Source organism: Typopeltis vanoorti, chromosome 4, assembly GCF_054136105.1.
Source record: "Typopeltis vanoorti isolate ZY-2024b chromosome 4, IOZ_Tvanoo_1.0, whole genome shotgun sequence".
Classification (NCBI taxonomy): domain Eukaryota; kingdom Metazoa; phylum Arthropoda; class Arachnida; order Uropygi; family Thelyphonidae; genus Typopeltis; species Typopeltis vanoorti.
The window spans coordinates 2167328-2191348 of record NC_143552.1 but is presented as its reverse complement, the minus strand read 5'-3'; the positions used below and the strand labels follow the sequence as shown (position 1 = coordinate 2191348).

General features: G+C 35.5%; 1 protein-coding gene across 1 annotated transcript; it reads right to left on the bottom strand.

The window, feature by feature from the left end:
• Positions 1–267: 267 nt before the first annotated feature.
• On the bottom strand, positions 268–23785 carry LOC150107072 (parathyroid hormone/parathyroid hormone-related peptide receptor-like). Its single transcript, XM_090391605.1, has 9 exons — positions 23599–23785; positions 22971–23113; positions 18702–18796; positions 16596–16734; positions 6891–7047; positions 5018–5078; positions 4593–4662; positions 3024–3115; positions 268–463 (listed from the first exon to the last, which is right to left on the bottom strand). Exons 1-9 carry the CDS (start codon positions 23783–23785, stop codon positions 268–270), a joined length of 1140 nt encoding a protein of 379 aa, XP_090247731.1.
• Positions 23786–24021: the final 236 nt, after the last annotated feature.

The window sequence follows — 24021 nt, the reverse complement described above, 5'->3', positions numbered from 1 at the left end:
TTCTTTTAAGCTAGTTTTACACCTACTCTGCATATGAGGGTGAAAATGTATGAATGCTTTGGATCAAGAATTTTTGCGTGGATATCCATCGATTTATAAATAAATCTGTCTTGTCAATGATGCATCCTTTGCATTTCATGTTGGTGCAAACTTTTGTCGTACTGCCTTTAAACCGGAGGATGACGCCAATGAAATATTAAAGTTAAAGGCGATGCCACAATTACAGAAACAGTTTTTCGAGACAAAAAAGTTATTCCTTTTAATTTATTAATTAAAAGGCCGTTTAAATTTTTCCGAGTACACATTGGTTTCATTTACCTGAAATGAGGAAAACAGTTGATCAGCGTAGAGCCAAACTACTTCTAACATGTCACCAACCCACGCGGCAAAGGACATTCCTAACAGGATGGTGTAGTGTGCTCCAAACAATGGGACTAAAATTAGGGTAGACTTGAACCACTTTCTGTAAGAGAAACACAATATTTAAAATATTTAATCAGTTTATTCAGTTTCAAATTTTAAAACCACACCTCTCACAGATTGTTTCCGGTTTTTTTTTTTTTTTTTGTCTCATGGGAAGTAAGGTTTTTCCTCGATGTAATGCCGCGAGATAATGAACTGAGTTCACAGCCTTATTTCAGTTGTAATTATAAAACAACAACAACACACACACACCACGAGACTTCTATCCACCAAATGTAAACTCGAATTGTCTATAAGTACCGTAGATGGGATGTGAATAAAATAGTCCAGAAACATTATTCCAGAGACCAAACCTGAAACGTTTCAAGCTCTTCAGGCATCCACTTAGCAGGGTGGTGGCCCTCACCGTGCGATGAAATTCGTTCCGTTCATCTATCAATTACATCAGTGATATTCACAAACATTCCTGTCCACGAATGATTCCCAACCACACTCTCTATTGGTTGGAAAGTAAAAGTGTTGTGTACTGAACCAGATAAGCTGTTCCATATGTGGTTTCCATTGGAGTAAACTGGAATTCCAATTGCCCAATGGAGAATGTCATTTGCAGGAAGCTGACTAACTCTGCGGATGTCTTTATCGCCATCTCAAATTATATGTGAAGCTATGTTGTGGTCCCCTTTATTTTGCAACTCTGAATCATGCCTTTTATAGACAGATGTCCATGATATGATGGTTGAATATTTCTATGGCACCGGACATGGCGATACTAGACAAAAAATTGAAGATATTTATCTGGCGTTGGTCCATTAACGGTACAGGAAGCGATAATCACACCAACGTCTATTATCTCGTTCTTGTCGTAAATTGCAACTTTTTGTGCAACATCCACTTCACTAATGAAGCTGAAAAGAGTTTTTCATATAAAATTAGTTGTGACGTCATACACAATTGACCGGTGGAAGGAAAGATTTAATTTATTAAATAAAACAAAATCTCTATGTATCGTGAGCCGTTCATCACAATATACCTTACAGTAAATAAATTAAAGTTTTACTGAAAAAAAAGCATAACTTTAAATGAAAAGCATGCAAACGATTTTTAATTCTAGCGTGTGATATAATTTTCGCCCTTTTAAGCTAGAAGAGAAAAAGTAATAAAATTGTCAATTTTTATTCTCCAAATGCAGAAGCTAAACGTTTTTCAGTCAGAAGCCTTCCGGAATTGGGAAGTGGGTTTTTTCAATCTTGATTGCGCGGCTGAGTGAAGAAAAATGTTTGCTGATGAACTGGCTGAGAGGTGACGAGAGCAGGAAACTATTTCTGTCACCTACCTTGTGTTCCTAATCATAAGCATTATTACTTGTACGTATATATCGCGAGTGTTCTATATGTTCTGAGATTCCGATTTAATAAACCAGTTTTTCTGAAGAAAAACTGCTTAACTAGGCCAGACATCGACCTATTCAGAATCAGTCGAAACAGCATACCCTAAAGAGTAGTTCTCCAGTGAATGACGTGGATCGAAATTTATAATTGCCTTCGGTTAGCAGATTTAGCGTCATAACGTTTCCACAAAATATTTCATCCTAAAATATATTACGAATCTTTATTGAAATCGAAAATGACATACCAGGAAAAGAAAGTGGCAAATCTCCCTTTTAAAGTCAGTAATGAATAGAATTGTGACTGCTGTTTAGCGAAAAAATGTCATTTTGTTTGACAATTGTTAACCTTAAATTACAATACAGTAAATATCCCAGACTCGATTGTATCATTTCTTATAAAATCGACGTAACATTGTCCTCTGTTTTGCCGTTAAACTCAAAACATTATCACTATTGTGTTCAACTAATATTGACTTTCTTCATATATTTTGCAAAAATCATCGGCTAGAGATGGCATGGAGCTTCGGTTATTTGTTACACATCCCAAATCTCCATGTGGGATGATGGTGACCCCAAGGTAACTATTTCAAACATGCGCCTGTAATAATGAAAGTTTTGGTTCTCTTCGTCACCATAGCATCTCCGCGTTTCCCTGCACGGCCATAATAGGACCTGATTTGTTTTCATGGACGTTAATCCTATTAGCAGACCAATAATGCATGTTGGAGGAGAGCCCATTGTAATTATTCAAGCGAGAAATACTCGTGAATAAAATCACAAATCAGTTATGTAGATATAATAATTATATTTATACAATCAATGTGCAGAAAGTAATTGTAAATCCTCTACCATAGTTAAACGTATGTTTTTCAGCCTGTCTTATGGAGGACGATTAGTTTTCAACTTAAATTACTCGATCAGGCGGTCTTTTTTAAGGCGGAATCAAGAAATGCGGAGATATTTTTTAAAACAAAAATCGGAAATAATTCAAATATAATGAAATAACGTGTTCTTTATAATGACTTTTTTAAGGGATCAAAATATTTTTGAAAACGATCATAATGTTCAGAGATCAAAATGATAAGTAAAGATCCTTCTTGGGCAGTTTGTTTTGATAGCATTTTTTAGAAATCTGATTACAGAAAGAAATTAAAATTGAACATACCATTTTTATTAATCTTAAATAGGTGCACAAACATTGAATATTTCTTACCTGTAACGATATCTTTTCGTTTGTAGCGTGTTAGAATCGAACATCTTCAGGAAGAGGACCCGAGTGATGTTGAGGAAACAGAAAAAATTCACCTGAAATCGCAAAATTCGGGTCGTGATATGGGTGACATGAAAGAGGTTATTATAAATTGCTGGTAGCAAGTTAGAGGCACATCGCGAATTATTATCGGTTTATGATACAATTAGTATTTCAGCTAAAAACTAAAGTAAAGTTTATGTCAAGGTCGAGAGAGAGAGGCAACTAAACATACCTTGCATTGGATGAGAGAACGGGTGGCTGCCATGGCTTTAAATAATGATTCTCAAGGAGATATTTGAATGATTTCAGATTTGCAGTTAATGATTTTTGAAAACCACACGTTTTCAAAAATTTCAAAAAATTTTGGTCTTATGTTAAATGGTTTAACATAAGACCAAAAATTATGTCAAATAGAGAAATCTTATGTGAAAGAGCAAAATATCTTCGCGTCGTACCCAAAGAAGCTGTGAACCAATTTCGCACAGTAAAAGCACTACTCATCGTTATGTGTAATATAAAGGGCTTGGATCTTATTTCTTTAACCACATCTGCTATTCTTTTGTTCAAACCCTACACGTACTGGTCAAATAAGATTTCTACCGCTTTCGCCATTACAATTTGCCAGTCTTCTTTATACTCTTCTTACAGATAGATCGCATCCTTCGAGTGAAAGACAAAATATATCAATCTTAGTGGTATTTGAATAATTATGCGTTGCTTTTAATCCAGATAAGGTAAGCAAAGCTCTAGCATCCTGTATATGTTGCGTAATTGTTATAGTTCCTTTTCTTCACATAAATCCAAAATTAAATATTATCAATGCTTATGCATGAAATTGGATGTTGGAGAGTTATCGTCAGTTAATCAGCGATTTCGTACAATACATGGAAACATCTTGTGAACTTAGCTCAAATAGCAATCCAGATGTCCACATTCTCCGCATCTAAGAATCTTCTTTGCTTATCATTTTAAGAATTTAAGATAAGATTGCAATTGCTGGCCAAGTGGTTAGCGTATCCGTTCTCCAGCCAAAAGACTGCGACTTTGAATCCCGCCGTGGGCATGGATGATGAAAATTGTGATTGACTGTGAAAATGCTAGTGGTGGCGATGGTGGGCGGTAGATGGCGTTGGTGTAGTTGCTCTTCGTTGGTGGATTGAGTGGTGGAGACAGACTAGTAGAGTAGGTGCGCTCCCTCGATGAGTCGCTGGAGGTGTCAGGTAAAAATACATATAATAATAATAATGTTTCGTATTTCTTGAAAAGCACACATAACTGAATTCTTTAACATTTCAATATTAGTTAAGTCATTCACTAAATTTACAAAATGAAATTGATTTTCTCCAGAAAAACTTAGAATTTTATGGTAAGCCTAAGGTTTGACTGCTTTTAGATGGAGATAAGAAACTAGTTATAAATAAATTCCTAACGAATTTTTCCTCACAAAGAGAGTAGACAAAATCAGTTAGGCACTCAATCTTCATCCTATTTCCTGAAATAATTAATAAATAATCTTGCTTGATAACTTACCACAATGGTTGCGGTGATTGGTCCACGCATGATCCAGAAATACCCTTGGTTGTTATTCGTAGTCCAGCATCTGCAAGACAATAATATTCTGTCATAATGTCGCGAATTGTTTGCGATAGCAGAATTTGTGTGTGTGCAAGTTTTGTTAAATAATAAATGGGTCGCTGTGTAGACTAACAAAACAGTAAAAGAAGAAAAGCGAAAGGAAGTGATTCAAATAGCATAGTCATAAATGTTTGGAGGGTTGGGGGTGTTCTTTTAAGGGAGCTCGTTCCGCTTTTGCAATGAACGAAATAGAAATGCTTGGGTTTGATGACTTCTAATTTCTTAAGTGACTTAAAATGCAGACCAACCTATTTGTGTTAAATTTAATTTTGTGTTAAAATTTGATTCAATCGTCAATATTTATTAATAGCACTACTTACAAAGTATCTTCCAAGGTTGCTCGGACAATAACCCACGGAATTATAAACAGCAAAGGCATTCCTAAAAAAAATAATAATAATAAAATTCTGATTACAGCATATTCAAAGTTAGCGGTGTCAAACATGCATAGTAAGTGTTTGTTTATTGATTTTAGTTTGGATTTGTTAATGCCTCCACATCGTTTTCCTAAATCAAACTAGTATGTTTCTGAGGTTTCTTGTGTATGGTTTATGCGAAAACACACCAAAGACCGACTGATTTCTCAATTGGGAGAAAAGCAAAATGCTTATGAAAAGTAACTTTAGGTCGGTGAACCATAGGAAACTTGTAAAGTTTCCTATGGTTCATACGTAGGTGGTAGGGTTCCCCCTCTAAGGGATACCTGTATTTTTCATCCCACATCCAAGAACTGGCCAGGAGGACACATGAAGTTTACAAAAAAAATGTAAACTTATGCATGAGACTAACCATCTTAAACTAAATCTGTGGTTAGGAAAGCTAATCTGAGCATTTTGCAGACCTTGGACTTTTATCGCCTTCAAACTTCTACTGATTATTGTTATTATAAAATATTTCCCCGCTCCCTCAATAAAATCAATACGAAAGTGGCTTGCAAAAATACTTGACGCTTGGCGACAATTCTCAAACTGCCAAGTCAGATCGAAAGATTAAGTAACATTCAAGCCCATTAGAAAGAAAGTTTAGATGAGTTTGAATCCTGCTTAATATTTCTTACCATTTATTCACGACCCCAAAGTTAATTGCAAAGGGACTGAACTGTAGCATATTTCAGTGCGCTCATCATTTCTCTTGAGCGATGAAGTGATCCTGACAGCGTTATTTCTGAGTCCACAGAGCCCAATAGTTTGAGTAATTTGCGATTATTGCCACTGTTCTCTCTCTCTCTCTCTCCCTATGTGTTGCCATTAGATCTAGTTCCCTGTTTCGGAATCTCGCCACCCGTTTTACATACAACGTTCGACAGAATTACAATTCACTTATTCTAGGACTTTTTGTAGAAAAAATTTGCAGGAATTTGTTCAAATTTCGAGAGAACAAACCTCAACTCTTTACTACCTGAATTGGTGTGGGTCCCTGAAGGGGTAGATTTTTCTGAAATGTAGCATTTAAAATTCAAGTTCCAAGGAGAAGCCTGGAACGTAAGCGAACTCTGCCTTCTACAAAGCGGAAAAATATTTCTTTTATACTTCCTTGATGTTAATATTAATTAACTTCATTATTAAAATATAGAACTAGCAAGATAATGTGTGCATTCAATAGGGTGAGTTAAGAGTAAGAAAAAACAAGACGGCACTACGTATCTGTTTAATTCTGGTGCCATTTGTTCACCCCGGCCGGAGATGTCCTGACAGCAGATGATAATAAAGGTGTCAAATGGCCGTCAACCGATTTCCAAAATCTAGTTAGTGCAAAGTTTACAACTTCTCTTGGAAAATAAGCGTTAGAAGGTTTATTTTATTTCATAACTATTAAAATAATTTAATATACATTCTCACATGTAAAGAGATGAAGCAAAATGGGAAACCTTCAGATTAATTTTTACAAGGCGTTTGTCTACTCGATTTTTGAATTCATCAATTTTTTCTTCATTAAGAGTGTAATAGTAAAGAAGTTTCTGGAAATTCGAACATTTTGAAGATAAAAAATAAATTAAAAAATAAGCAGTATTGATTGCATTCCACAAATCTAAAAAATATGAGGTTTCTGAATATATTTAATAGTACTTCTTAAGCAGTTAATTATTCGGAACTACACATAGTATTACATTCGCTTTCATAATAATTATCCATTTGTTATAGTCGTAATATAGAAATCATAATGAATCGTGTAATGCTTTTTATTAATACTCACCCCATCCGAAGACGGCGTATTTCATTATTCCACTGGTGTCAGTAAACATGGACAGGAAAACGAGGTTGTGCAAATAAAGGCCTTCCATGAAGATCCAGAAGTAACTGGCCATTAACGAATAGTGCCAGAAGCTCGTAAACACTTTGCATTCCGCGTTCTGCAAGTTAATAACAGATCGTGATAGTTATAGATTTTCTCTGATTACTATTTTATGATTTCTGCACTTCACGCATGAAAACAAAACATGAAACAATAAAATATAGAACTGGCAGCCATATTTTATATTTAATGAAAAGCAATTTGCGTACGTTTTCCAAAGATAATTTCATTAAAGATATTAGAATGATAAAATTTAATTTCAACGTAGTTATGATTAACCACTCTATGAAGATTCTGTACTATGTGTACACCACGCGGCAACCTTGTGTCTTGCATAAACAAATTTCAAATTCCTCAAGAAAGGTAATTGCGTGCTCGTCGCATTTGATCATTTGAGTTTGAATTCATTTCAGTTGCTAAGTCCTAAACGAAATGCTTCGAGCAGTGCAACTCGCTCTTTAGCAAGCACTCAGCAACACCCGCATACCTCGGAGCAACTAAGCTAGCCAAGCTATGAACGGTGGTAGGACCTTCACATCCGCACCGTTTGCAAGAATTTCAGCACCTTGGGGAGGACGCTTATGAACTGTGTCAATTCTTGTTGGGTGCCAGCAAATTCTGACTTATGCAGGTACATTTTATTCACTGATTAAGCGATGTTTATCCGAGAGAGAGAGAGAGGGAGAGATTTAGTAATACTCGCAATGAGACGGAGAAAATCTTCAGTGACCGAAACGAATTCCCACCGCTAGTTTTCAGTACCGTCATCCTTGGGAGCGATGGAGATCTTCCAACCGTCGACCTTTCGGATAAGTGAATCGGAAGTCAAATGAAAGAAAGCTTTAGTTAATACGAATGTGCTGAATCGGAGAATTTTGGACTCTGAAGGATTCATTCGAAATGACCAACTAACGACGGAGAAAGAACACCTTGAGCTTTGTCATGATGTGTGGAGATTACGTCCAGAAGGAAGATGCATTTGTGCACAAGAATTATGGGTTCGTTGGCGATGTTCGTTTCTCGAAATGACGGAATGGCTGTTATGTTATATGAACAACCAAAATATTAAATGATTTGCCTTTGCATGAATCGTTTAGTTCAGGTGTATCTTTAAGGTAATGCTGTGCACACTTTCATAATGTTAATTTTTTTTAAAAGATAAGAGTGAGTTCTATAATTTTTGCACATACAGGTAACCCTCATATAACGCGGATGTTAGGTTCCACAAAAATGTCGCGTTATATAAATCGCGTTATGCGAGATTCAGTTAACATAGAAAAAGCAGGGTTAGGTTCCGAAATCGTTTTTTTTTTTAAAGATTATATATAAACAATGACATATACAACAAAAATATATTTTTATTTAATTCATGTAAGTTAAGAAAACATATAAATTATGAAACAAATACATATAAAATAATAAAAAATTATAAATTGTACGTAAACTTCATTGCACCTAATAAATAAATGTTTTAGGCAAAATAAAATGAAGTATATATTTTAATCGTCATCATTCCCTTGAAGACTAACATTTCGTAGATGTTCTTTATTTAAGAGTGGCCGGGCGTCGTCATCACTTGAAATCTCTTGGACATCATTTGTATAATTCTCATTGCATACTTAAGCTGATTTAGTTATCAAGAAATCAGTAATAAAACCTTGTTTACCACTATGCTGCAATTTTTTATTAAGTTCATAATACGGAGCTAAACAAATATCCAATTGTCTCGTGAATTTTCCTGAGCGCTCCATTGAGAGATCATTATCAGTAAAATAACTTTCTTGCCAAGTCCAATCCTTCTGCTAATTTCTTTAAACTGAATTCTTTAACGGATTCATCACAATCTGAATCTTTGGTAGAAGAACTTTCCCCGCCATTTGGTTCGACGTCATCTATTAATTGTACCAATTCCTCCTCATTTAAATCTATTTCCCAAAAATTAATTCACTTTTGAAGAGATTGGAGCACTTATGAAGAAATTCTCGAATGTTGAGTCTCATGTGCTGATCGAAACCAAATGTATATTTAATCTTGTTTAACTGTTACCTTGGCAGTTTGCAGTGGGTGAGTTTATCCCTATTGACAAACGCGTATATCACAAAAGCGCTCTAAGCGGCCGTTACTATAAAAATATTTTTTTTTACATAAAAAAAAAACATTACATATTGTAACTCCAAAACATAAAGTGCTCAGCTTGAGATTAACTTGCTTATAATTTTTAATGAGCTTTCCTTTCAGAAACGAAGACAACTTTCAACAATAAATACTTTATAGGGTAAACAATTGAAGTACATGCATGCTAAAAGGTCATCATCATCACGCATATCAAGGATTTAGGCCTAGCATGGCCTGTTCCGGTCTTAGAAGTCATCGTTGAATAGTTTAAGAGGACGTCCTGGTTTTCGTTTTCTTAATGGCTTGTACTTTAAGGCTTGTTTTGGTAAACTTTCTATTTTGATTCTTTGAATGAAATGCTAAAAGGTATTTCCCCTAATATAAATTCGCTACTTATAACTACATGCGCGATACGAGAAGACGCAAATTTAACGAAGATAAAATTTGATTTTTAAGTCTCGCGTTGAAAAACATAAGAAAAGATAAAGGGTTATTACAGTTTGTAGACCGTCTTATATCGAAACTGCGTTGTATAAGTACCACGTTATACGAGGGTTACCAAAAAACAAAGTAGCGACTGGAGTGAAGAGAAAGAGGGGACGAAATCCTCCATTTAATACCCCCATGCACAAAATTTGGCTTTGCAATCTTACTCTACTTTTATCCCACAGTATTTGGGGTAAGCAGAAAGGTTTGCAAAAGACATGTTATTGATAGGGTGTACCTCTAATATTAGCGGCAGTATGGGGAGGAGAAGCGATATGTGACCTGCAGTTGCAAATCACGTGGTTCGTCGTAAGGACCAGCAAGGAAAAGCGTTCTTCTTTCTGTTCTTTATTTTCAACTCGCCATTGTTTTAGTTTTTAATTTTTATTTAACATTGTTCCTAATCAGATTTATCTAGTAATAAGATAATTTTTTATTACCTAACAATTTAAAGTGGAATTACAATCCCGAATCGATAATCTTAGATGTTAATTTTGGTCATATGTGATGACCTCTCCTCTGCAAAATTTAGTCAAGTGCATGATTTTTATTCATCTTAAATTCTAATAACTGATGAATATTGGAAGTACTTCGAAAGAATAATGGAAGAGAAGGGCCTGTAAAAGTTCTATTTCTGCTTTCTAGAGCAGGGTTTACAGATTATGTAGAAATATATATATCAGTACCAGGAGATAGTCGGATTGACGACAAAGAAACTGAAAAAATTACAAAGTATCGTGAGTTACAAGTCGAAGTTGAACGAATCTTGCAAAAGAAAACGAAAGTTGTTCCCATAATAATAATTGCTCTAGGCGCCATCCCCAAAACAGTGAAAAAACATCTAGAAGCACTCCAGTTAGATGGATTAGAAATCGAGCAGCTGCAGAAGGCCCTTTGTTCGGCACAGCATTCATAATCAGAAAGTATTTCCACAACTAGTAGGCCCCCCCTTGGACAGGACTCGAATTAGTGGAATATAACCAGCCTTTTACTTAAGACTGAGGAATCAAATCAAGCTTGGATGAATATTATATATAATTGATAAAAATAGAAAACAAAATACTTACTACACGTACGGTACAAATGTACCAGCGTTTCTCAATCTGTCTAAACCCAAGTACCAGTAAAATCCCAAACAAAAATCCCACGGACCACTAAGTTATGTAATTTTTTTTAAATGTATGTGGGAATTACCTACATTTACAACATTTACATATTATATTTACATATATATATATATAAACATTTACAAATACATATTGAAACAATTAATTGGAAGTAAACTATTAAAAGTGTATTAAACGATTAAACAAATAAAGGCATCAGTTTCCGATTTGCTGTAGGCAAATGAATGGTATTTCAGCACCGTCCGGCTGAAACCCCCATTTATCTGCCCAAAGCAACTTTTATATTTTATGTTATTCCCATCCATCTGCTTACACTCATTAAGCCACCCCACAACAACTTTTTTAGCGCCGATGGCATGGGGAAAGGTAGCGCCTTCCCACTGCCACCCTCTTTTATCTGCCCACAACGACGTTTATCTTTAATCCCCATTGATCTACCCACAGCAACTTTTATATTTTATATGTAATCCCCATTCATCTGCCCATACCCCACAACAAAGTTTATTTTCACGCACGCTCTGATTCGACCTGCGACATGTAAACTGTTCCATTCGCTAAGTGCGTTGTGAGACGAGGGAAAAATGGTGGTCTTATCTTACTCCATTCATCATAATACTGAATACTAACTTGATATCTATGGATGACATCCCTTGTCCTGTCCAAACCATCCCCTGCATATACCGAAAAATTTCACTCAACATCCCAAAGCAATTAATTCCCCCTATCCACACACACACAGACACTCACTGATCCCGCCGATACGAATCGCTTTGTTTCCCTGAGGAGTCTTCCATGACCAGCAAACAAATTTAAGACATTCTGTTATGTGAGGTCATCGCGATGTCTATAAACAGTCAAACCCATGATGTCAGTCGCAAAGTGCCATCCATGTGGTCGGCGCATTTTCCTGCCAGCGGCCGTGCCGTATGTCGTATATACCGTAAGCATATGATTTGTACTAATCGTCTTATGATGGTGATTTTAATTATATCCGACCTGTTTTATCCACAAGGCACAACAGTGGTCATCGTTAATCTGGCAGATTCATTAATCATATCACGGTGGTTTTATTTATATCCGTCCTGTGTGATGCTTGTATTCGTTACGTTGTGATGTTTGTTTCTGTACAATTCACGACCGTACGGATGTTGTCTGCATGCGACGGATTCGATGTGCTCAGCCTCGAATTCCAGCAAGCGGCCGTACGAGATACAGAACTTCGCTAAACAGGACGCGGGTAGCTATCCTCCTCGCCAGCAGAGCTGAACCTCACCGTGACGTCACTTTGCGTAACTTTCGTTTCATTCCCGATTTTTTCCGATTTTTGAAATCGATTAATTCTAAAACCACTAACGAGAACAATCGGAAACTGTAGTCCAAATAAACAATATTGTATAATTATGTTACTACTTACTATGAGATGATTCGGCTTCTCGGCCTTGGAAGAGTAGCTGGATATCTGGCTCAATATTGGTCAATTTTAGTCGAAGATCGGCACACACACTAAGACGAATTCTGTATCTTGTTTTTATTTGAAGGAGCGATGAAAATCCATTCTCACATAGATAGGTTGTAGAAAACTGCATGACGATTTTCAGTGCTGCTTCAGATCATTTCTCACTGAAGGCGAGATCCAGAATCGAGCCGAACCAAGTCCACGGAATTGCATTTTAAGTCCATTGTCACTTGAAAGCTCAATTAATTGTTGTTCTTTTTTTCGTTAACGAAAGGTCGTTCTCGTGACCATAAGCCTGAAATAGATCGCTAACCCACAGAAATTTCTTATAATAGTTATTCGGAAAATATGTTTCAAAATTCTGTTTCAGAGTTTTGAGGTAGTCACAAACTCTTTCCAGAAACTCAGAATCAACAAAAATATCATTTTCCACTAAAAGGATTCCAATGTTGGAAAAGGTGCAAATATTTTGTCTTTTACATAATTAATACACAACACCAGTTTTTTTTTTTTTTCCGAATGCCTTTATTTTGTCGTAGGAATCAATAATGGTTAAAGAATTTCCCTCAAGGGAGAGATTTAGTTCATTTAATTTCGAAACAAATGTCTGAAAGATAGGATAGTGTTGATAACCATGCTTTGTCGACAAGGAGTGATGCAAAATTAGAATTATTACGTTCATTTACAAACAGTTAAACTTCGTACCTTAATTGAAATAATCTTGTTAGTACTTTGCCCCTGGAAAGCCAGCGAATTTCAGAATGAAGCAAACGCTGTATATATTCACTGTCCATTTCATCGCAGAATACTGTCAATAACCTGTCATTTAGCGGTCGAGCCTTAATAAAATTAACCAGCTTTACAGCGTTGTCTAGCAGAGTTTTAAATTCTGGTGGCATTCCTTTGAAGCAAGCGTTTCCCTACATATGAAAAATTATACCCAATTCATATCTGGAGCCACTTCCTTGATCATAGAAATAACCCCCAACTATGCCTGCCTGTAAGGGCCAATCTCTATCCGAACAGAAGCCCATGCACTTTTCTCATTGGATCCTTTGTATATTATGTAATTATTGAGAGTGTGAAATATTTCTTCTCCAGCTGTTCGGGATGACAAAAGTCAACAAAACAGAATATCAACATGAATGTTGTTATCATGCATATGTTATCTCACGTAGCATTAACTGTGTATCATCAGTAGTCTCGTCTATTTGTAACGCATAATAAGGGCTCTTCTTAATTCTTTCGATTAACTAAGATTCTACGTCACCTGCCATTATCATTAATTCTGCGACCGACAGTGTCATTGAAAGAGGAGTCAAACCAACATCTTTTAGTAACTTGTTGCCAAACATAGTTTTTACCACATCTTTTATAGCTGGAAGTAGTAAATTTTCCCCGATATAATAAGGTTTCCCTGTTTTCGTTATGCTCAAATTTAAGAGATGGATGCTTCCAGTGCCTTGCTAGTAATCGAATCCATGGCCGAAACTACATCTTTCCCATGATTTAATGTCGCTAAGCATCGCGAAATTGTTTTTTTTTTTTTTTTTTTCAATTTGCTCATTTTTTCACATCACAATGTTTAGTTTCTAGATGTCGCCTGAGTTTCACGGGTTTCATGCACTCGTTCGACAACACTTCATAACACAAAACACATTGAGGGTTCTGTTCACTTTCATCTCCACACCAAGTAAACCCGAATTCCAAATATGAACTTTTGTATTTCCTACTGTATTTTTTCGTTGAATTGCTTGTTTCTTCTACTTTAATAGTATCAGATTTACTCCCCGTTACAACACGTGTATCACAACTAAGGTTAGCATCACCTGTTTCTTTGCCTCTTCGTTTCAAAGTCCCAGTTCTAAGCCACTTTTCCATTATTAAAAAAACATTTCCGAAAAATACATAAATATATAAATACTGGGGTTAACTCATGAGACACTTTGTCCAAGTATCATTTAGCACTTCTGAAGGTATACTGAGCCTTGGTTGAAGAAAACCTTCAGTAATAAAAATCAATAAACAACAAGCTATTGGTTGAAATGTGGATAACACATGTTCACTTCCATTCTGACAATGGAAGTGAACACGTGTTATCCAGCAAGGGAAGGCAGAAGCAATAAAACTATATTGTTGTTCACTTCACCCGTCTTATTATTCCTCATTCTGCAGTTACAATTTATTCTTGTGCCAGAATGACGAGTAATAAAAGAGGGGTGAAGTGAACAACAATATAGATTTATTGCTTCAGCCTTTGAACATTCTGATGCTATTTGTTGTTTTTTTAAGTCTCCATTTGATTTCCATAATTTTACTTATTCAATTTTAATTTGTTTGGATAATTAAAAAAAATATTTATTTAATTAATTTAAGTCTCTCTGCGGACCATCTGTCTCATCATCGCTGACCACAGGTTGAGAAACACTGAAATGTACCATAGGTTTAAAAATAATTTTTCGTGAGTAGAAGTCACAGACGGACGAGAGAAAGTTATTCAACTTAGCAAGTCCTAAGGGGTGAGCGGAAGAGATTGCTGCTCACTGCCAGTTGTTAAAATCAAAATTGTAGGGAGAAGTAGTGAACCGAGGTTATCCGTACAAGAAGTAGCTTGTTGAAATTTACAAGAAAATTTTCTTTGGGAGTTAGGTTTTTAAGACATGCAATTTAATTTGCTCATCTGCTATTTATAGGAACTGTGCAATCTCATCTGCTGCTATATAAAAAAAAGAGTTACCACGATTCTTTGAATCGTGGTGAATTTCCAGTCAACTTCTGCTGAAGAGTCTCTACTGTATTTGAATTTGCCCTCGGTAAAGGTAATAAACAAGTATCATTATCCAGTGTGACACTTCAATCTTGCTTATAGATTATTTAAGGCCACGCAGAATCCATGTCTAGATTTGAGTTTAAATTTAATGTGCGTGGCTAGAATGCTTCTCATAGTACTTGTATAAGTATTCAATTATTCGGAATAAAAAAGCGTTGGTGGATTCATTTTTATTTCATTCCATACCAGTAGTTGTTTCTGCCCTAATTAATGTCGCATGTATCTTTCATAAGCTTTGATTTCAAGAAAGGTCAACATTATCTGTTCTCGTTTTCTACACGGCATTCGATAAATTAAAAAAAAAAAAACATTACCACCAACACGAACAAAAATTGTATGATAGAAAATATTATAAAGTTGAATCCTCTCAATCTCCTTCCCTAAAAAAAAAAAAAAAAAAAAAAAAAAAAAAGACAAAAGAGACTTCAAGTGAAAAATATTTTAATGTTACTGTTGTGAATTTGAGAAGTAAGTGATAAGTGAAGCCGTCGGAAAATTTTGAGCAGCGTGTTGAGTTTTTAAGACTTAGTGGAAAAAGCAACTTCCAAGTCCTTTATTTCAATTACATTTATTGTCTCAACTCAGACCTGCTCATTGCTTCAATTTTCCAAAGATTTCCATAATGTTTCCCTTTCGGGCAGAGTTCTCGTATTATCTTCCTTGGTCCACTCATCCTTTTTGTGGTGTATTACCATAACAAAAAGGTTATGAAAAAACAGGTCTTTTGGTACAAAAAGTAAATAAATTTCTGGAAAACCACAACATAGAAATAAACTTTTCGGTTAAGATAAAAATATTACTTTAAATAAAATAAAATGAATAATACTATAAATACCAAAACAGTTGAGAAAAATTATAACGAAATGATCATGCAGTAAAACGTTACTTTGTTTTAGTCCTTGATTTATGCAATTATATGCAAACAGCGACCTCCTTATTTGAAAATTTTATATGGAAAAGGGATTCCTGGGTTTTGGCCCAGTGACTGATAGTAAGTTATTATTTATAATAACTCTGCGTGCTTTCAATTATCTGCAGTTCACATAACACACAAACATAAAATTAAAGCAGAAGATTCATGCAATTCACGGAGCGTGAATAAGTACAAAATTGATAGCTTGAGGATCTGTCGTTTGGTGAATTTGCATCTAAAATTAATATTAAAAAAAAAAACGTTCATTGTTTTTCCCTGAGAATGAAATTTTAAGAGCATTCATTAAATCATATAATTACGTTGTAGTTTTGAACTTTGGAAAAATAACAGTAACTTAAAGTTGAACGAACGTTTAGGCGAGAAGGTGTGATGGTTGTCAGTTTACAATTCAAGAAGAAAGAGATTGCTCTTTTGATTTCATTAAAAATTAAAATGAGCTAATTTTTCAATTTCAAGTTTTTTGTATATAATTATTTCAATAAAATTTTAAATAACCAAAAGGGCAAAATAAAGTTAGAATGAGTGATACCGTTTATAATTTATCTCATGTTTTTAATTTCTCGTGTTTGTACTTTATGCAGTGTGTGTATATATATAAATATATAACACAAGATCTTCCTCTTACTATTCTATCATTGGTGAGTGGAGTTGCGGGAACGCCACTTGTTGACGTAACCTCAGGCCTGAATCCCACCCCGCTGCCAAACAAGGCATCCTTTAACAGCAAGACGGCTGCTCGAATAATGAACGAGCAAAATAAGTGCAAGTGGAGGTTATTCCTTGGACACCGTAGTTTTCTGAAATGGAACAAATACTAGGGTTAAAATGAAAACTTGATTTTAATTTAAAATTCAGTTTACGCATTAAATAATAACAAACATTACCATGTGAACACATCCATGAATAATAATTTGACTTTACTTTCTGTTTCTAACTGAAAATTAAATCTTTCCATAATAAACTTTTAAATCGAAGTTAGCTTCTACCAACACAAGGTATTAATCCGCTATAGGTTTTGCAACATTTCTTGACGAAGAGATATATACATCTCATTTTTCCTGAAGAAACAAACATCATTTTTCTTATACTTTGAGCTCACTTGATAAATTTCATAGTTTACTGGTTTTCAGTGAAGAATTGCGTAGGAAGAAATCTTTTCTTTCGACACTCCAAGTTCAAATACCCATTGTTTCTTTTAATGCTTAGTTTGCGATAAAATTCTTCAATATTTTCCTTTTAAAAAATATTTTATTTATATACGTGTAACGTCTTTACAATATTCATCGCACTATTACCCTTTGCTTTTATTTACTTTGCTTGTCAGTAGAAGTGAGTACTTAGAATCACAGATAATAGGGGATTCAATGCATTTTATACAATACGTTCAGTCACCATCCATCTAACTAACACTGATTCACTTACCACCAGTTAAGTTAGTGTCAGCAGTGCAGTACTCTTGTTAGTGATTTTCACCAACAGCCTTAAACAAATATCCACTCAAGCTACAAATGTGATCAAGATATTCGAGAGATTTTTTGTTTACTTATTTTTAGTGGAAACTGCTAACTATGGAAATGATAAAAGTACAGAATATTTGCAACACCCTTACTGTCATATACCAGAGAGGGAAAAAAACAGAGTTAGATTCATTTGTGTTGATCCATTTACAAGCGTAATATATCCAAGATATCTGAAGGTCAAAAGAGTGATCATCGCTTCCTTTGAGCGAGTCAGGTACATCAGAGCTTTCTTACTAAAGCCGGACCGTAAATCAAACTGTCTACAAAACAACTTCAACACTCTCGATATACAAATGGCTGGAAACTGCTCACTGACACTGCGACGTGGTTCCATAGCAGCTTACTCACTGCTCCTTCTCTCTCCCAGCCAACCCTTTTGTCCTCTTTACTAAACTAAAAATCACCCTAAAATGGAAACTATTTAAATTGGCGCGGATGTACAACTAAAGGCGAAGATTGCTACTTTGAATTTCCAAACTTCTAGATGTCTGCCCTATGTAAGAGGGGCCACAAGAACATAGAATATTATAAACTCCAGGATGTTTGAAGAAAGGGCTGTTGTTCTTAGGTGAACGTAATAAAGCTCGTATAGCTACAATGGATTTAAAGCCACTCTTATATGATGACATTTGAAAATCTTGAGAGAAAGCCTACCAATGTAGGGGATGGAAACTGAGGTTCTGTTGCCAATGTCAGGAATTTATGGTGGAGCAGTAATGGAGAAAAGTTTTCTTCGTATGGTTTTCTTAGAATATCCATTGCTCAGCAGTAGTTGATGTAGACACTCTAATTCTTATATTTTCTGCCAGCTTTCACGTATTTTTTTTTTTTTTTTTGCTTTTGTGTAAAGGCTCTTACATGTTCTATTTTTAATTATGTAATGATTCACGATTTTATTTTCCTAACCCAGAAGAAGCCGATAATATGTGTGGCGAAACTAGTCAGTGTTATCATCTGTGCATTTACCTCCTAATAAACCGTGTCAGTTATTTCACATTTCATTTTTGATTGAGAATTCTACATGCTCATCATAATAAATAGAGAAATTTCTTACCCATTATGGTTTAAATCTTTACGTTTACTAAATATTAATTTGCAGATATTCTACATTAAGAAAAATTTAAGAGTTGGAAACTAAATTTATAAAAATTATTTTATGCTAAGATTGTGATGATATTGCTCTTATAACGTTCTAAAGAATACTTTAAATTCTGAATTATTACTATCATGACGGCATCACTTACCGAACAAAAGCCAAGATGAAGAAAGCCACTAGCAATGTTAGGAGCGATGTGGCGTAGCCCAACTTTGATATCAGCTTGATGTTTGGGATATGAGGCTAGAAAAGGAAAAAAAGTAATAGAAGCTGAAATTTCTCCTAGTCGTGTTAGTTCAAAAATTAGACAGACGAAGTCTTAACTTTTTTCCTGCAACCCCCCCCCAAAAAAAGGAGAGTTGCTGCACACTTTCTTACTTTGAAAACTTCTGTAGTGAAGTCTTGCGGGGTATATTTCCGGCGTAACATTGCCTTGATGAAGAATTGGATTTTTATGAAATGATAACATAACGTATTATCAGTGATAATAAAATTGTTCTGATTAATAACTAAGTTTATTATTGTCCTGTCACTTCCATTCTAGAACCACAAATGGAACAGGTCATAGCGAACTCCATTTACAGTCACTTGACTAGTAAAATGAATATCTTAAAGAAAAATGGATATTATTCTGAAGAATGAATTTAATTTAAACGGAATACTAGTTTTTTCACCAGCGAAAGGGAATGTGGTTAGTTCTTCAAATTTCACCTTTTAAATTCAATCATTGCATCCATTTTATCTTTTGCTTTTGTTATGTCTGTTTTTGTGATGAAATGCTGATATTTTCTTGTAGGATAACGGTCATACGATATGTTAAAAATAAATGGAATAAGTTCTATTGATGCTTATATTCCATCATTTCGAGGGATCTGTGATGTTGCTAAACATGCGGTGAGCGGTCATTTCATAAAATACCGCTATTGTTGTCTTTCACCTTTAATTCTTTAAAAGTCGATGCATTTGCTCACGTATTCCATTCACTTCGTACAAAGAATTTCATTCTATTTCCCTTGTTCAAAACATCATTTTACACCTTTCGAGATGCGTCTCACTACTTACCTCTCAATAGCTCCTGTATATCAGTTTGATAGACTTTTCTCCCCAGCTCATGATTTGAGCAAGGCTGCTCAAGTCATGAGCTGGGGAGAAATGCCAGCCTACATTCCTGATAAAATAGTTTTGAATTATTTCCATACAGAGCGGATATCCAAGAGTACAAGTTCTGCTTAGGTGGGCCTTAACCAATTCCTCTTTTTAATTAAACTTTCTACCATCTCTACCTAATAGTATCTACTATTAGTAAACTAAAAATACCATTTTCATATTGTAGAGGATTTCTGTCTCCAGATTATTCTCATCCATTACTTCAGCATCCTTCACAAATCTCTCCCGTCAACATCTCTAGAAGAACGACCAGTTAATTGTGTAAATGAACCGTTGGCTTGAGGCTGATGCAAGGAATGTTTCTAAGAGAGTAGAGAACTGCTAGTAATTCTGTTAGTACTTTCATTTATCCACCAAGTTCCACTCGCTGTGCTCTGTTAGGGTACGTAAGTGTCACTTCAAACAACCTGTCGTGTTCACAAAAACAAACCACTTTTGCTTTGAATATCTGTTAGTATGAAGAATTGCGTAATCAACCGACTTTAAGTTCTTTTCCAGCGAGACGTGCTTTTCTGCATTCCCAGCACAAATCAAATCCTACTTGCTACCCTTGGATCAAAGCTAGTAGATGAAATCAAATAAAACCTCTGCCGCTCAGTCAGCATCGGAGAAGCCGCTTGGTTAAAAAGGGCTGGGAGCGAACCTGTGCACAATACAAAGAATCTAGGAAGACTTTAAATTTGAAGATATGAGTGAGTCAGCGGGTCTCATATTGAATTATATTTTTTCAGCAAGCCGGCTTTTTTTTATCGAGTAAATCGGCAAGAACACATGCAATTTGCACAGATCATACACTGCATCGTATCCTCAGTTTCCTCGGCCTTGATTCAAAACAGATAAATCAAGAATTTCAGGTGACTTTCCAGTTATTATAATCCAAGACAGTACTTTTCGGCAAGACACGCTCCCTTTGCAATGTTGTTAATAGAAATTAACACTTTTTTTTTTGAAATAATGAATATACATTGCACGCAAAAGCTTCATTTAAATTTATTTCTATTCTGGCAAGCATACTTATCACTGTAGCCTAGTATTTTTTTAGAGTTGGCATTGCGTCAGATACCACCATATATATTACTGAATGTAGTAACAACAACCATATCCAGAGCTCATAATTCAATATGCAGAACTTCAGCCTTTGGTCAAAGAACGTGTAAAAATTCATCAACCCAGCTCCTATTGTGGTACAATTTCATTTATTTCTATAATCAGAGATGATAATGGTGTGTTTATATCTTGAGAATGGAATACTTATCTCCTCTCTCACTTATAGTGGATTTTCAAAGTTCTTTAATGATTTAATCTCAGGAATGAGTCGATTTTGTTTATAATGTTTGTTTCTATTGTTTTGAACCCATATAAATTACTATAGTAATTAAATTTCTTCGTTCGAAACGAATACAAACATTGCGTGACTTTTTATCTTGACTACTTGTATTAGAAACTATTACTCATTTCAGGAATGTTAGTCAAGTGAGTAATATTTATTATCCGACTAGTTTCACCGATTTTTGCTATCGGCATCTTCCGGGATACAATTGGTAAGCGATGTGAAGGTAACCGACTAGGTTTTAACTGACAGTTCTAATTCATACAAAATACACGCGTATTTTGCGTGAGACAATACGCGTGTCGCGGGTACATGATTTATTCGTTGAGAGACATAATGTAATTGGCGTGAAAGTTCATTTCTTTGGTGTTTAGTGATCTAATTCAAGTTTTCCACAACTCCGGTAGGATTAGACCTTGATTCTTATTTCCTGTTGAACGGGCAACTATAGCAGCTTCCTTGCAGGTTCTGGAATGGTAGTTCTCTTCTATATAGGGCACATGATGCTTATCCCACTCAATAAGATGGTTGTTAGTGGCGAAGTGGGAAGAAAGGCCTGAAATATCTTGTCTGTTGTTTCTAACATAGCCTATGTGCTCCTTCTGTCTCGTTTCGAAGCTTCTAGAGGTCTGACCAATGTAACTAACACCACAGGAACAAGGTATATTGTATACTCCAGAGTACTTGTAGAATGGATGAGAGTCTTTTTTGATCTTAAAAATTTCCGAATAGTGTTGACTGGCTTGAATGTTACTCTAATATTGTGTGGTTTTAGAAGGTTAGCTAATTTTTTGGAAATGGTGTTGACAAATGGAATAGTTACAGTGCTGATGTATTGGGTGTCATCACGTTGTCTTTGTTGTATATCCGAAAAGAGAATCTTGTTGATGAGTCTTTTAGGATAACCATTTAAGGATAGCTCTCTGGATATTGTAGTTAATTCTTCTTGTAAGTGATCTTGGTCTGTGGTGTACTGTATAGCTCTTTTCTTAAGCATATGGATAATGCTAAGTTTCTGGGATATATGATGTGACGAGTTGAAATGGAGGTAACGTCCAGTATTCCCAAGTTTTCTATACACAGACATGTTGATACTGTTATTGGTTTGTTTCTTTATTAGGATGTCTAGGAATGGAAGTTTTTCATCTTTTTCTAATGTAAATTTCATAGTATGGTGGAAACTATTGTTTTGTTGAGATAATCCATTAGTTCTCCTTTCTTATGATTCCAAATGAAAAACATGTCATCTACATATCTGTACCAAGTTTTAGGTTTTGGGGTAATTTGCGATAAGATTTTATCTTCTAAGTCTTCCATGAATAAGTCTGCACAAGAAGGAGAGAGGGGGCTACCCATGGCTAATCCGGTAAGTTGTTTGTAGACGGTTTTTTGTCAAACGAAATACTTTGAAGTTAAACAATGATTGAACAACGTAGTGATGTTTCTTGGGAACAAGTTGTCTAAGATGTTGATGACTTCCATAACTGGAATATTCGTAAACAGAGATGTGACGTCAAGGCTAAGCTAGTATATTATCTTCAGAGATAGGGATGTTTTTTAATTTCTCAATAAAATGTTGAGATTTTGATATAAGTATCCGAGTTGTGAATGTGTTGTAAAATTTTGGCTAGATATTTAAACAGTTTCACGCACAGTACTAATTTTGTATGAATTATAACTTTCAGTTAAAACCTAGTCTGTTACCTTCATATCGCTTACCAATTGTATCCTTGAAGATGCCGATATAGTTTCACATCGGTGAAACTAGTCGGATAATAAATATTACTCAACTTGACTAACATTCCTAAAATGAGTTATAGTTTCGAATACAATTTTTTTTTTTTTTAATTGTGCATTCATCTTGTCAGTTGTGAATAGCTGAATACACAAATCAATATTTTGCCATAAACAAATACTTACTTCCCAAACATACTTGCTGTGTGTGATGTCTCCGGGGATTACATACAAAGGCTTCGCGCACAAAGTGTAATTCGTCCATGACGTGTTAGTACTTTCATTTATCCACCAAGTTCCACTCGCTGTGCAGATTCGAGAGGCAATCCCTGACGTATGGAAGAAAAAGAAAACAATTTTATGTAGAATTGAAACATGAATGGGAGGGAGAAAAACCTTCAGTTTTTTTTTAAAAAAAGTAACAATGAAATATTACACCTTTATTCCGAAGACGACTTGAATAAAGGTAATATATAAAGAATATGCTCGAGGTGTTACGATAAACTTTAGAGTAGTCTAATAATTAATCTCCTTAGTAGAACCACAGCTAATAATAATCACCCTCATTCTGTTCGTAAGTTCCTGCCTAACATTTGTCTTATGTTTACAACTGCCCAAAGACTCAGGCAACGTTCATTCGTTTATCTTGCTCTATCCAGAATGAGAATTGAGGTCTTTCCATTGCTGAAAGAGACAATGGTCGGAGAAACAGAATCTTGTGACTCTGTAGTGCAATAAGATGCCTCTTGTGGCACTACAGAGGACTGAGGCGAGGCCAAACTAGGAAAAACAGACCCATACAGCACATCGCTACCTCCTAATTTCATAATTGGAGTTACGCACTCTGGTAAGAGACGTTCACTCGCCATTCGCCACGTCCATCTGCTCGGTATAGGGTGAAGCGTAATTCGTTGCTCCACAACAGCTTTCTTCGCTTCCATGCTCCACTCCTTTGCATGCTTTTGGGGTAAAGTCGGGCTTGCATATTGTGGTCCTGCCATGCATACTCATATTCTAAGCCTCGTTGGTTCTGAATGGTTTTGTGCAGATTCATGTTCCAGTCGATGCCCGAAATTCAGCATGTCTGCCAACGAATGTCCGTTTTTACATATTATCCTTCGTAGCACCATACGTGACGTTCGTCAAATGTGGTGAGTCGTCCACTACCGGCAGCACTTGCAGTTGATTCCCTGCACTTTCATCTCAGTATGACGCACTGATTGTTGACCTGGGGGTG

Excerpts from the sequence above, each read along its gene's own strand:
- LOC150107072 (XM_090391605.1), bottom strand. The coding sequence starts at position 23,785 with ATGGCAGGACCACAATATGCAAGCCCGACTTTACCCCAAAAGCATGCA. Across the intron at positions 7,048-16,595 it reads AGGTTACGTCAACAAGTGGC|AACGCGGAATGCAAAGTGTT; the intron begins GTTCCCGCAACT and ends ATTAACTTGCAG. Across the intron at positions 3,116-4,592 it reads CAATCACCGCAACCATTGTG|GTGAATTTTTTCTGTTTCCT; the intron begins GTAAGTTATCAA and ends TTGCGATTTCAG.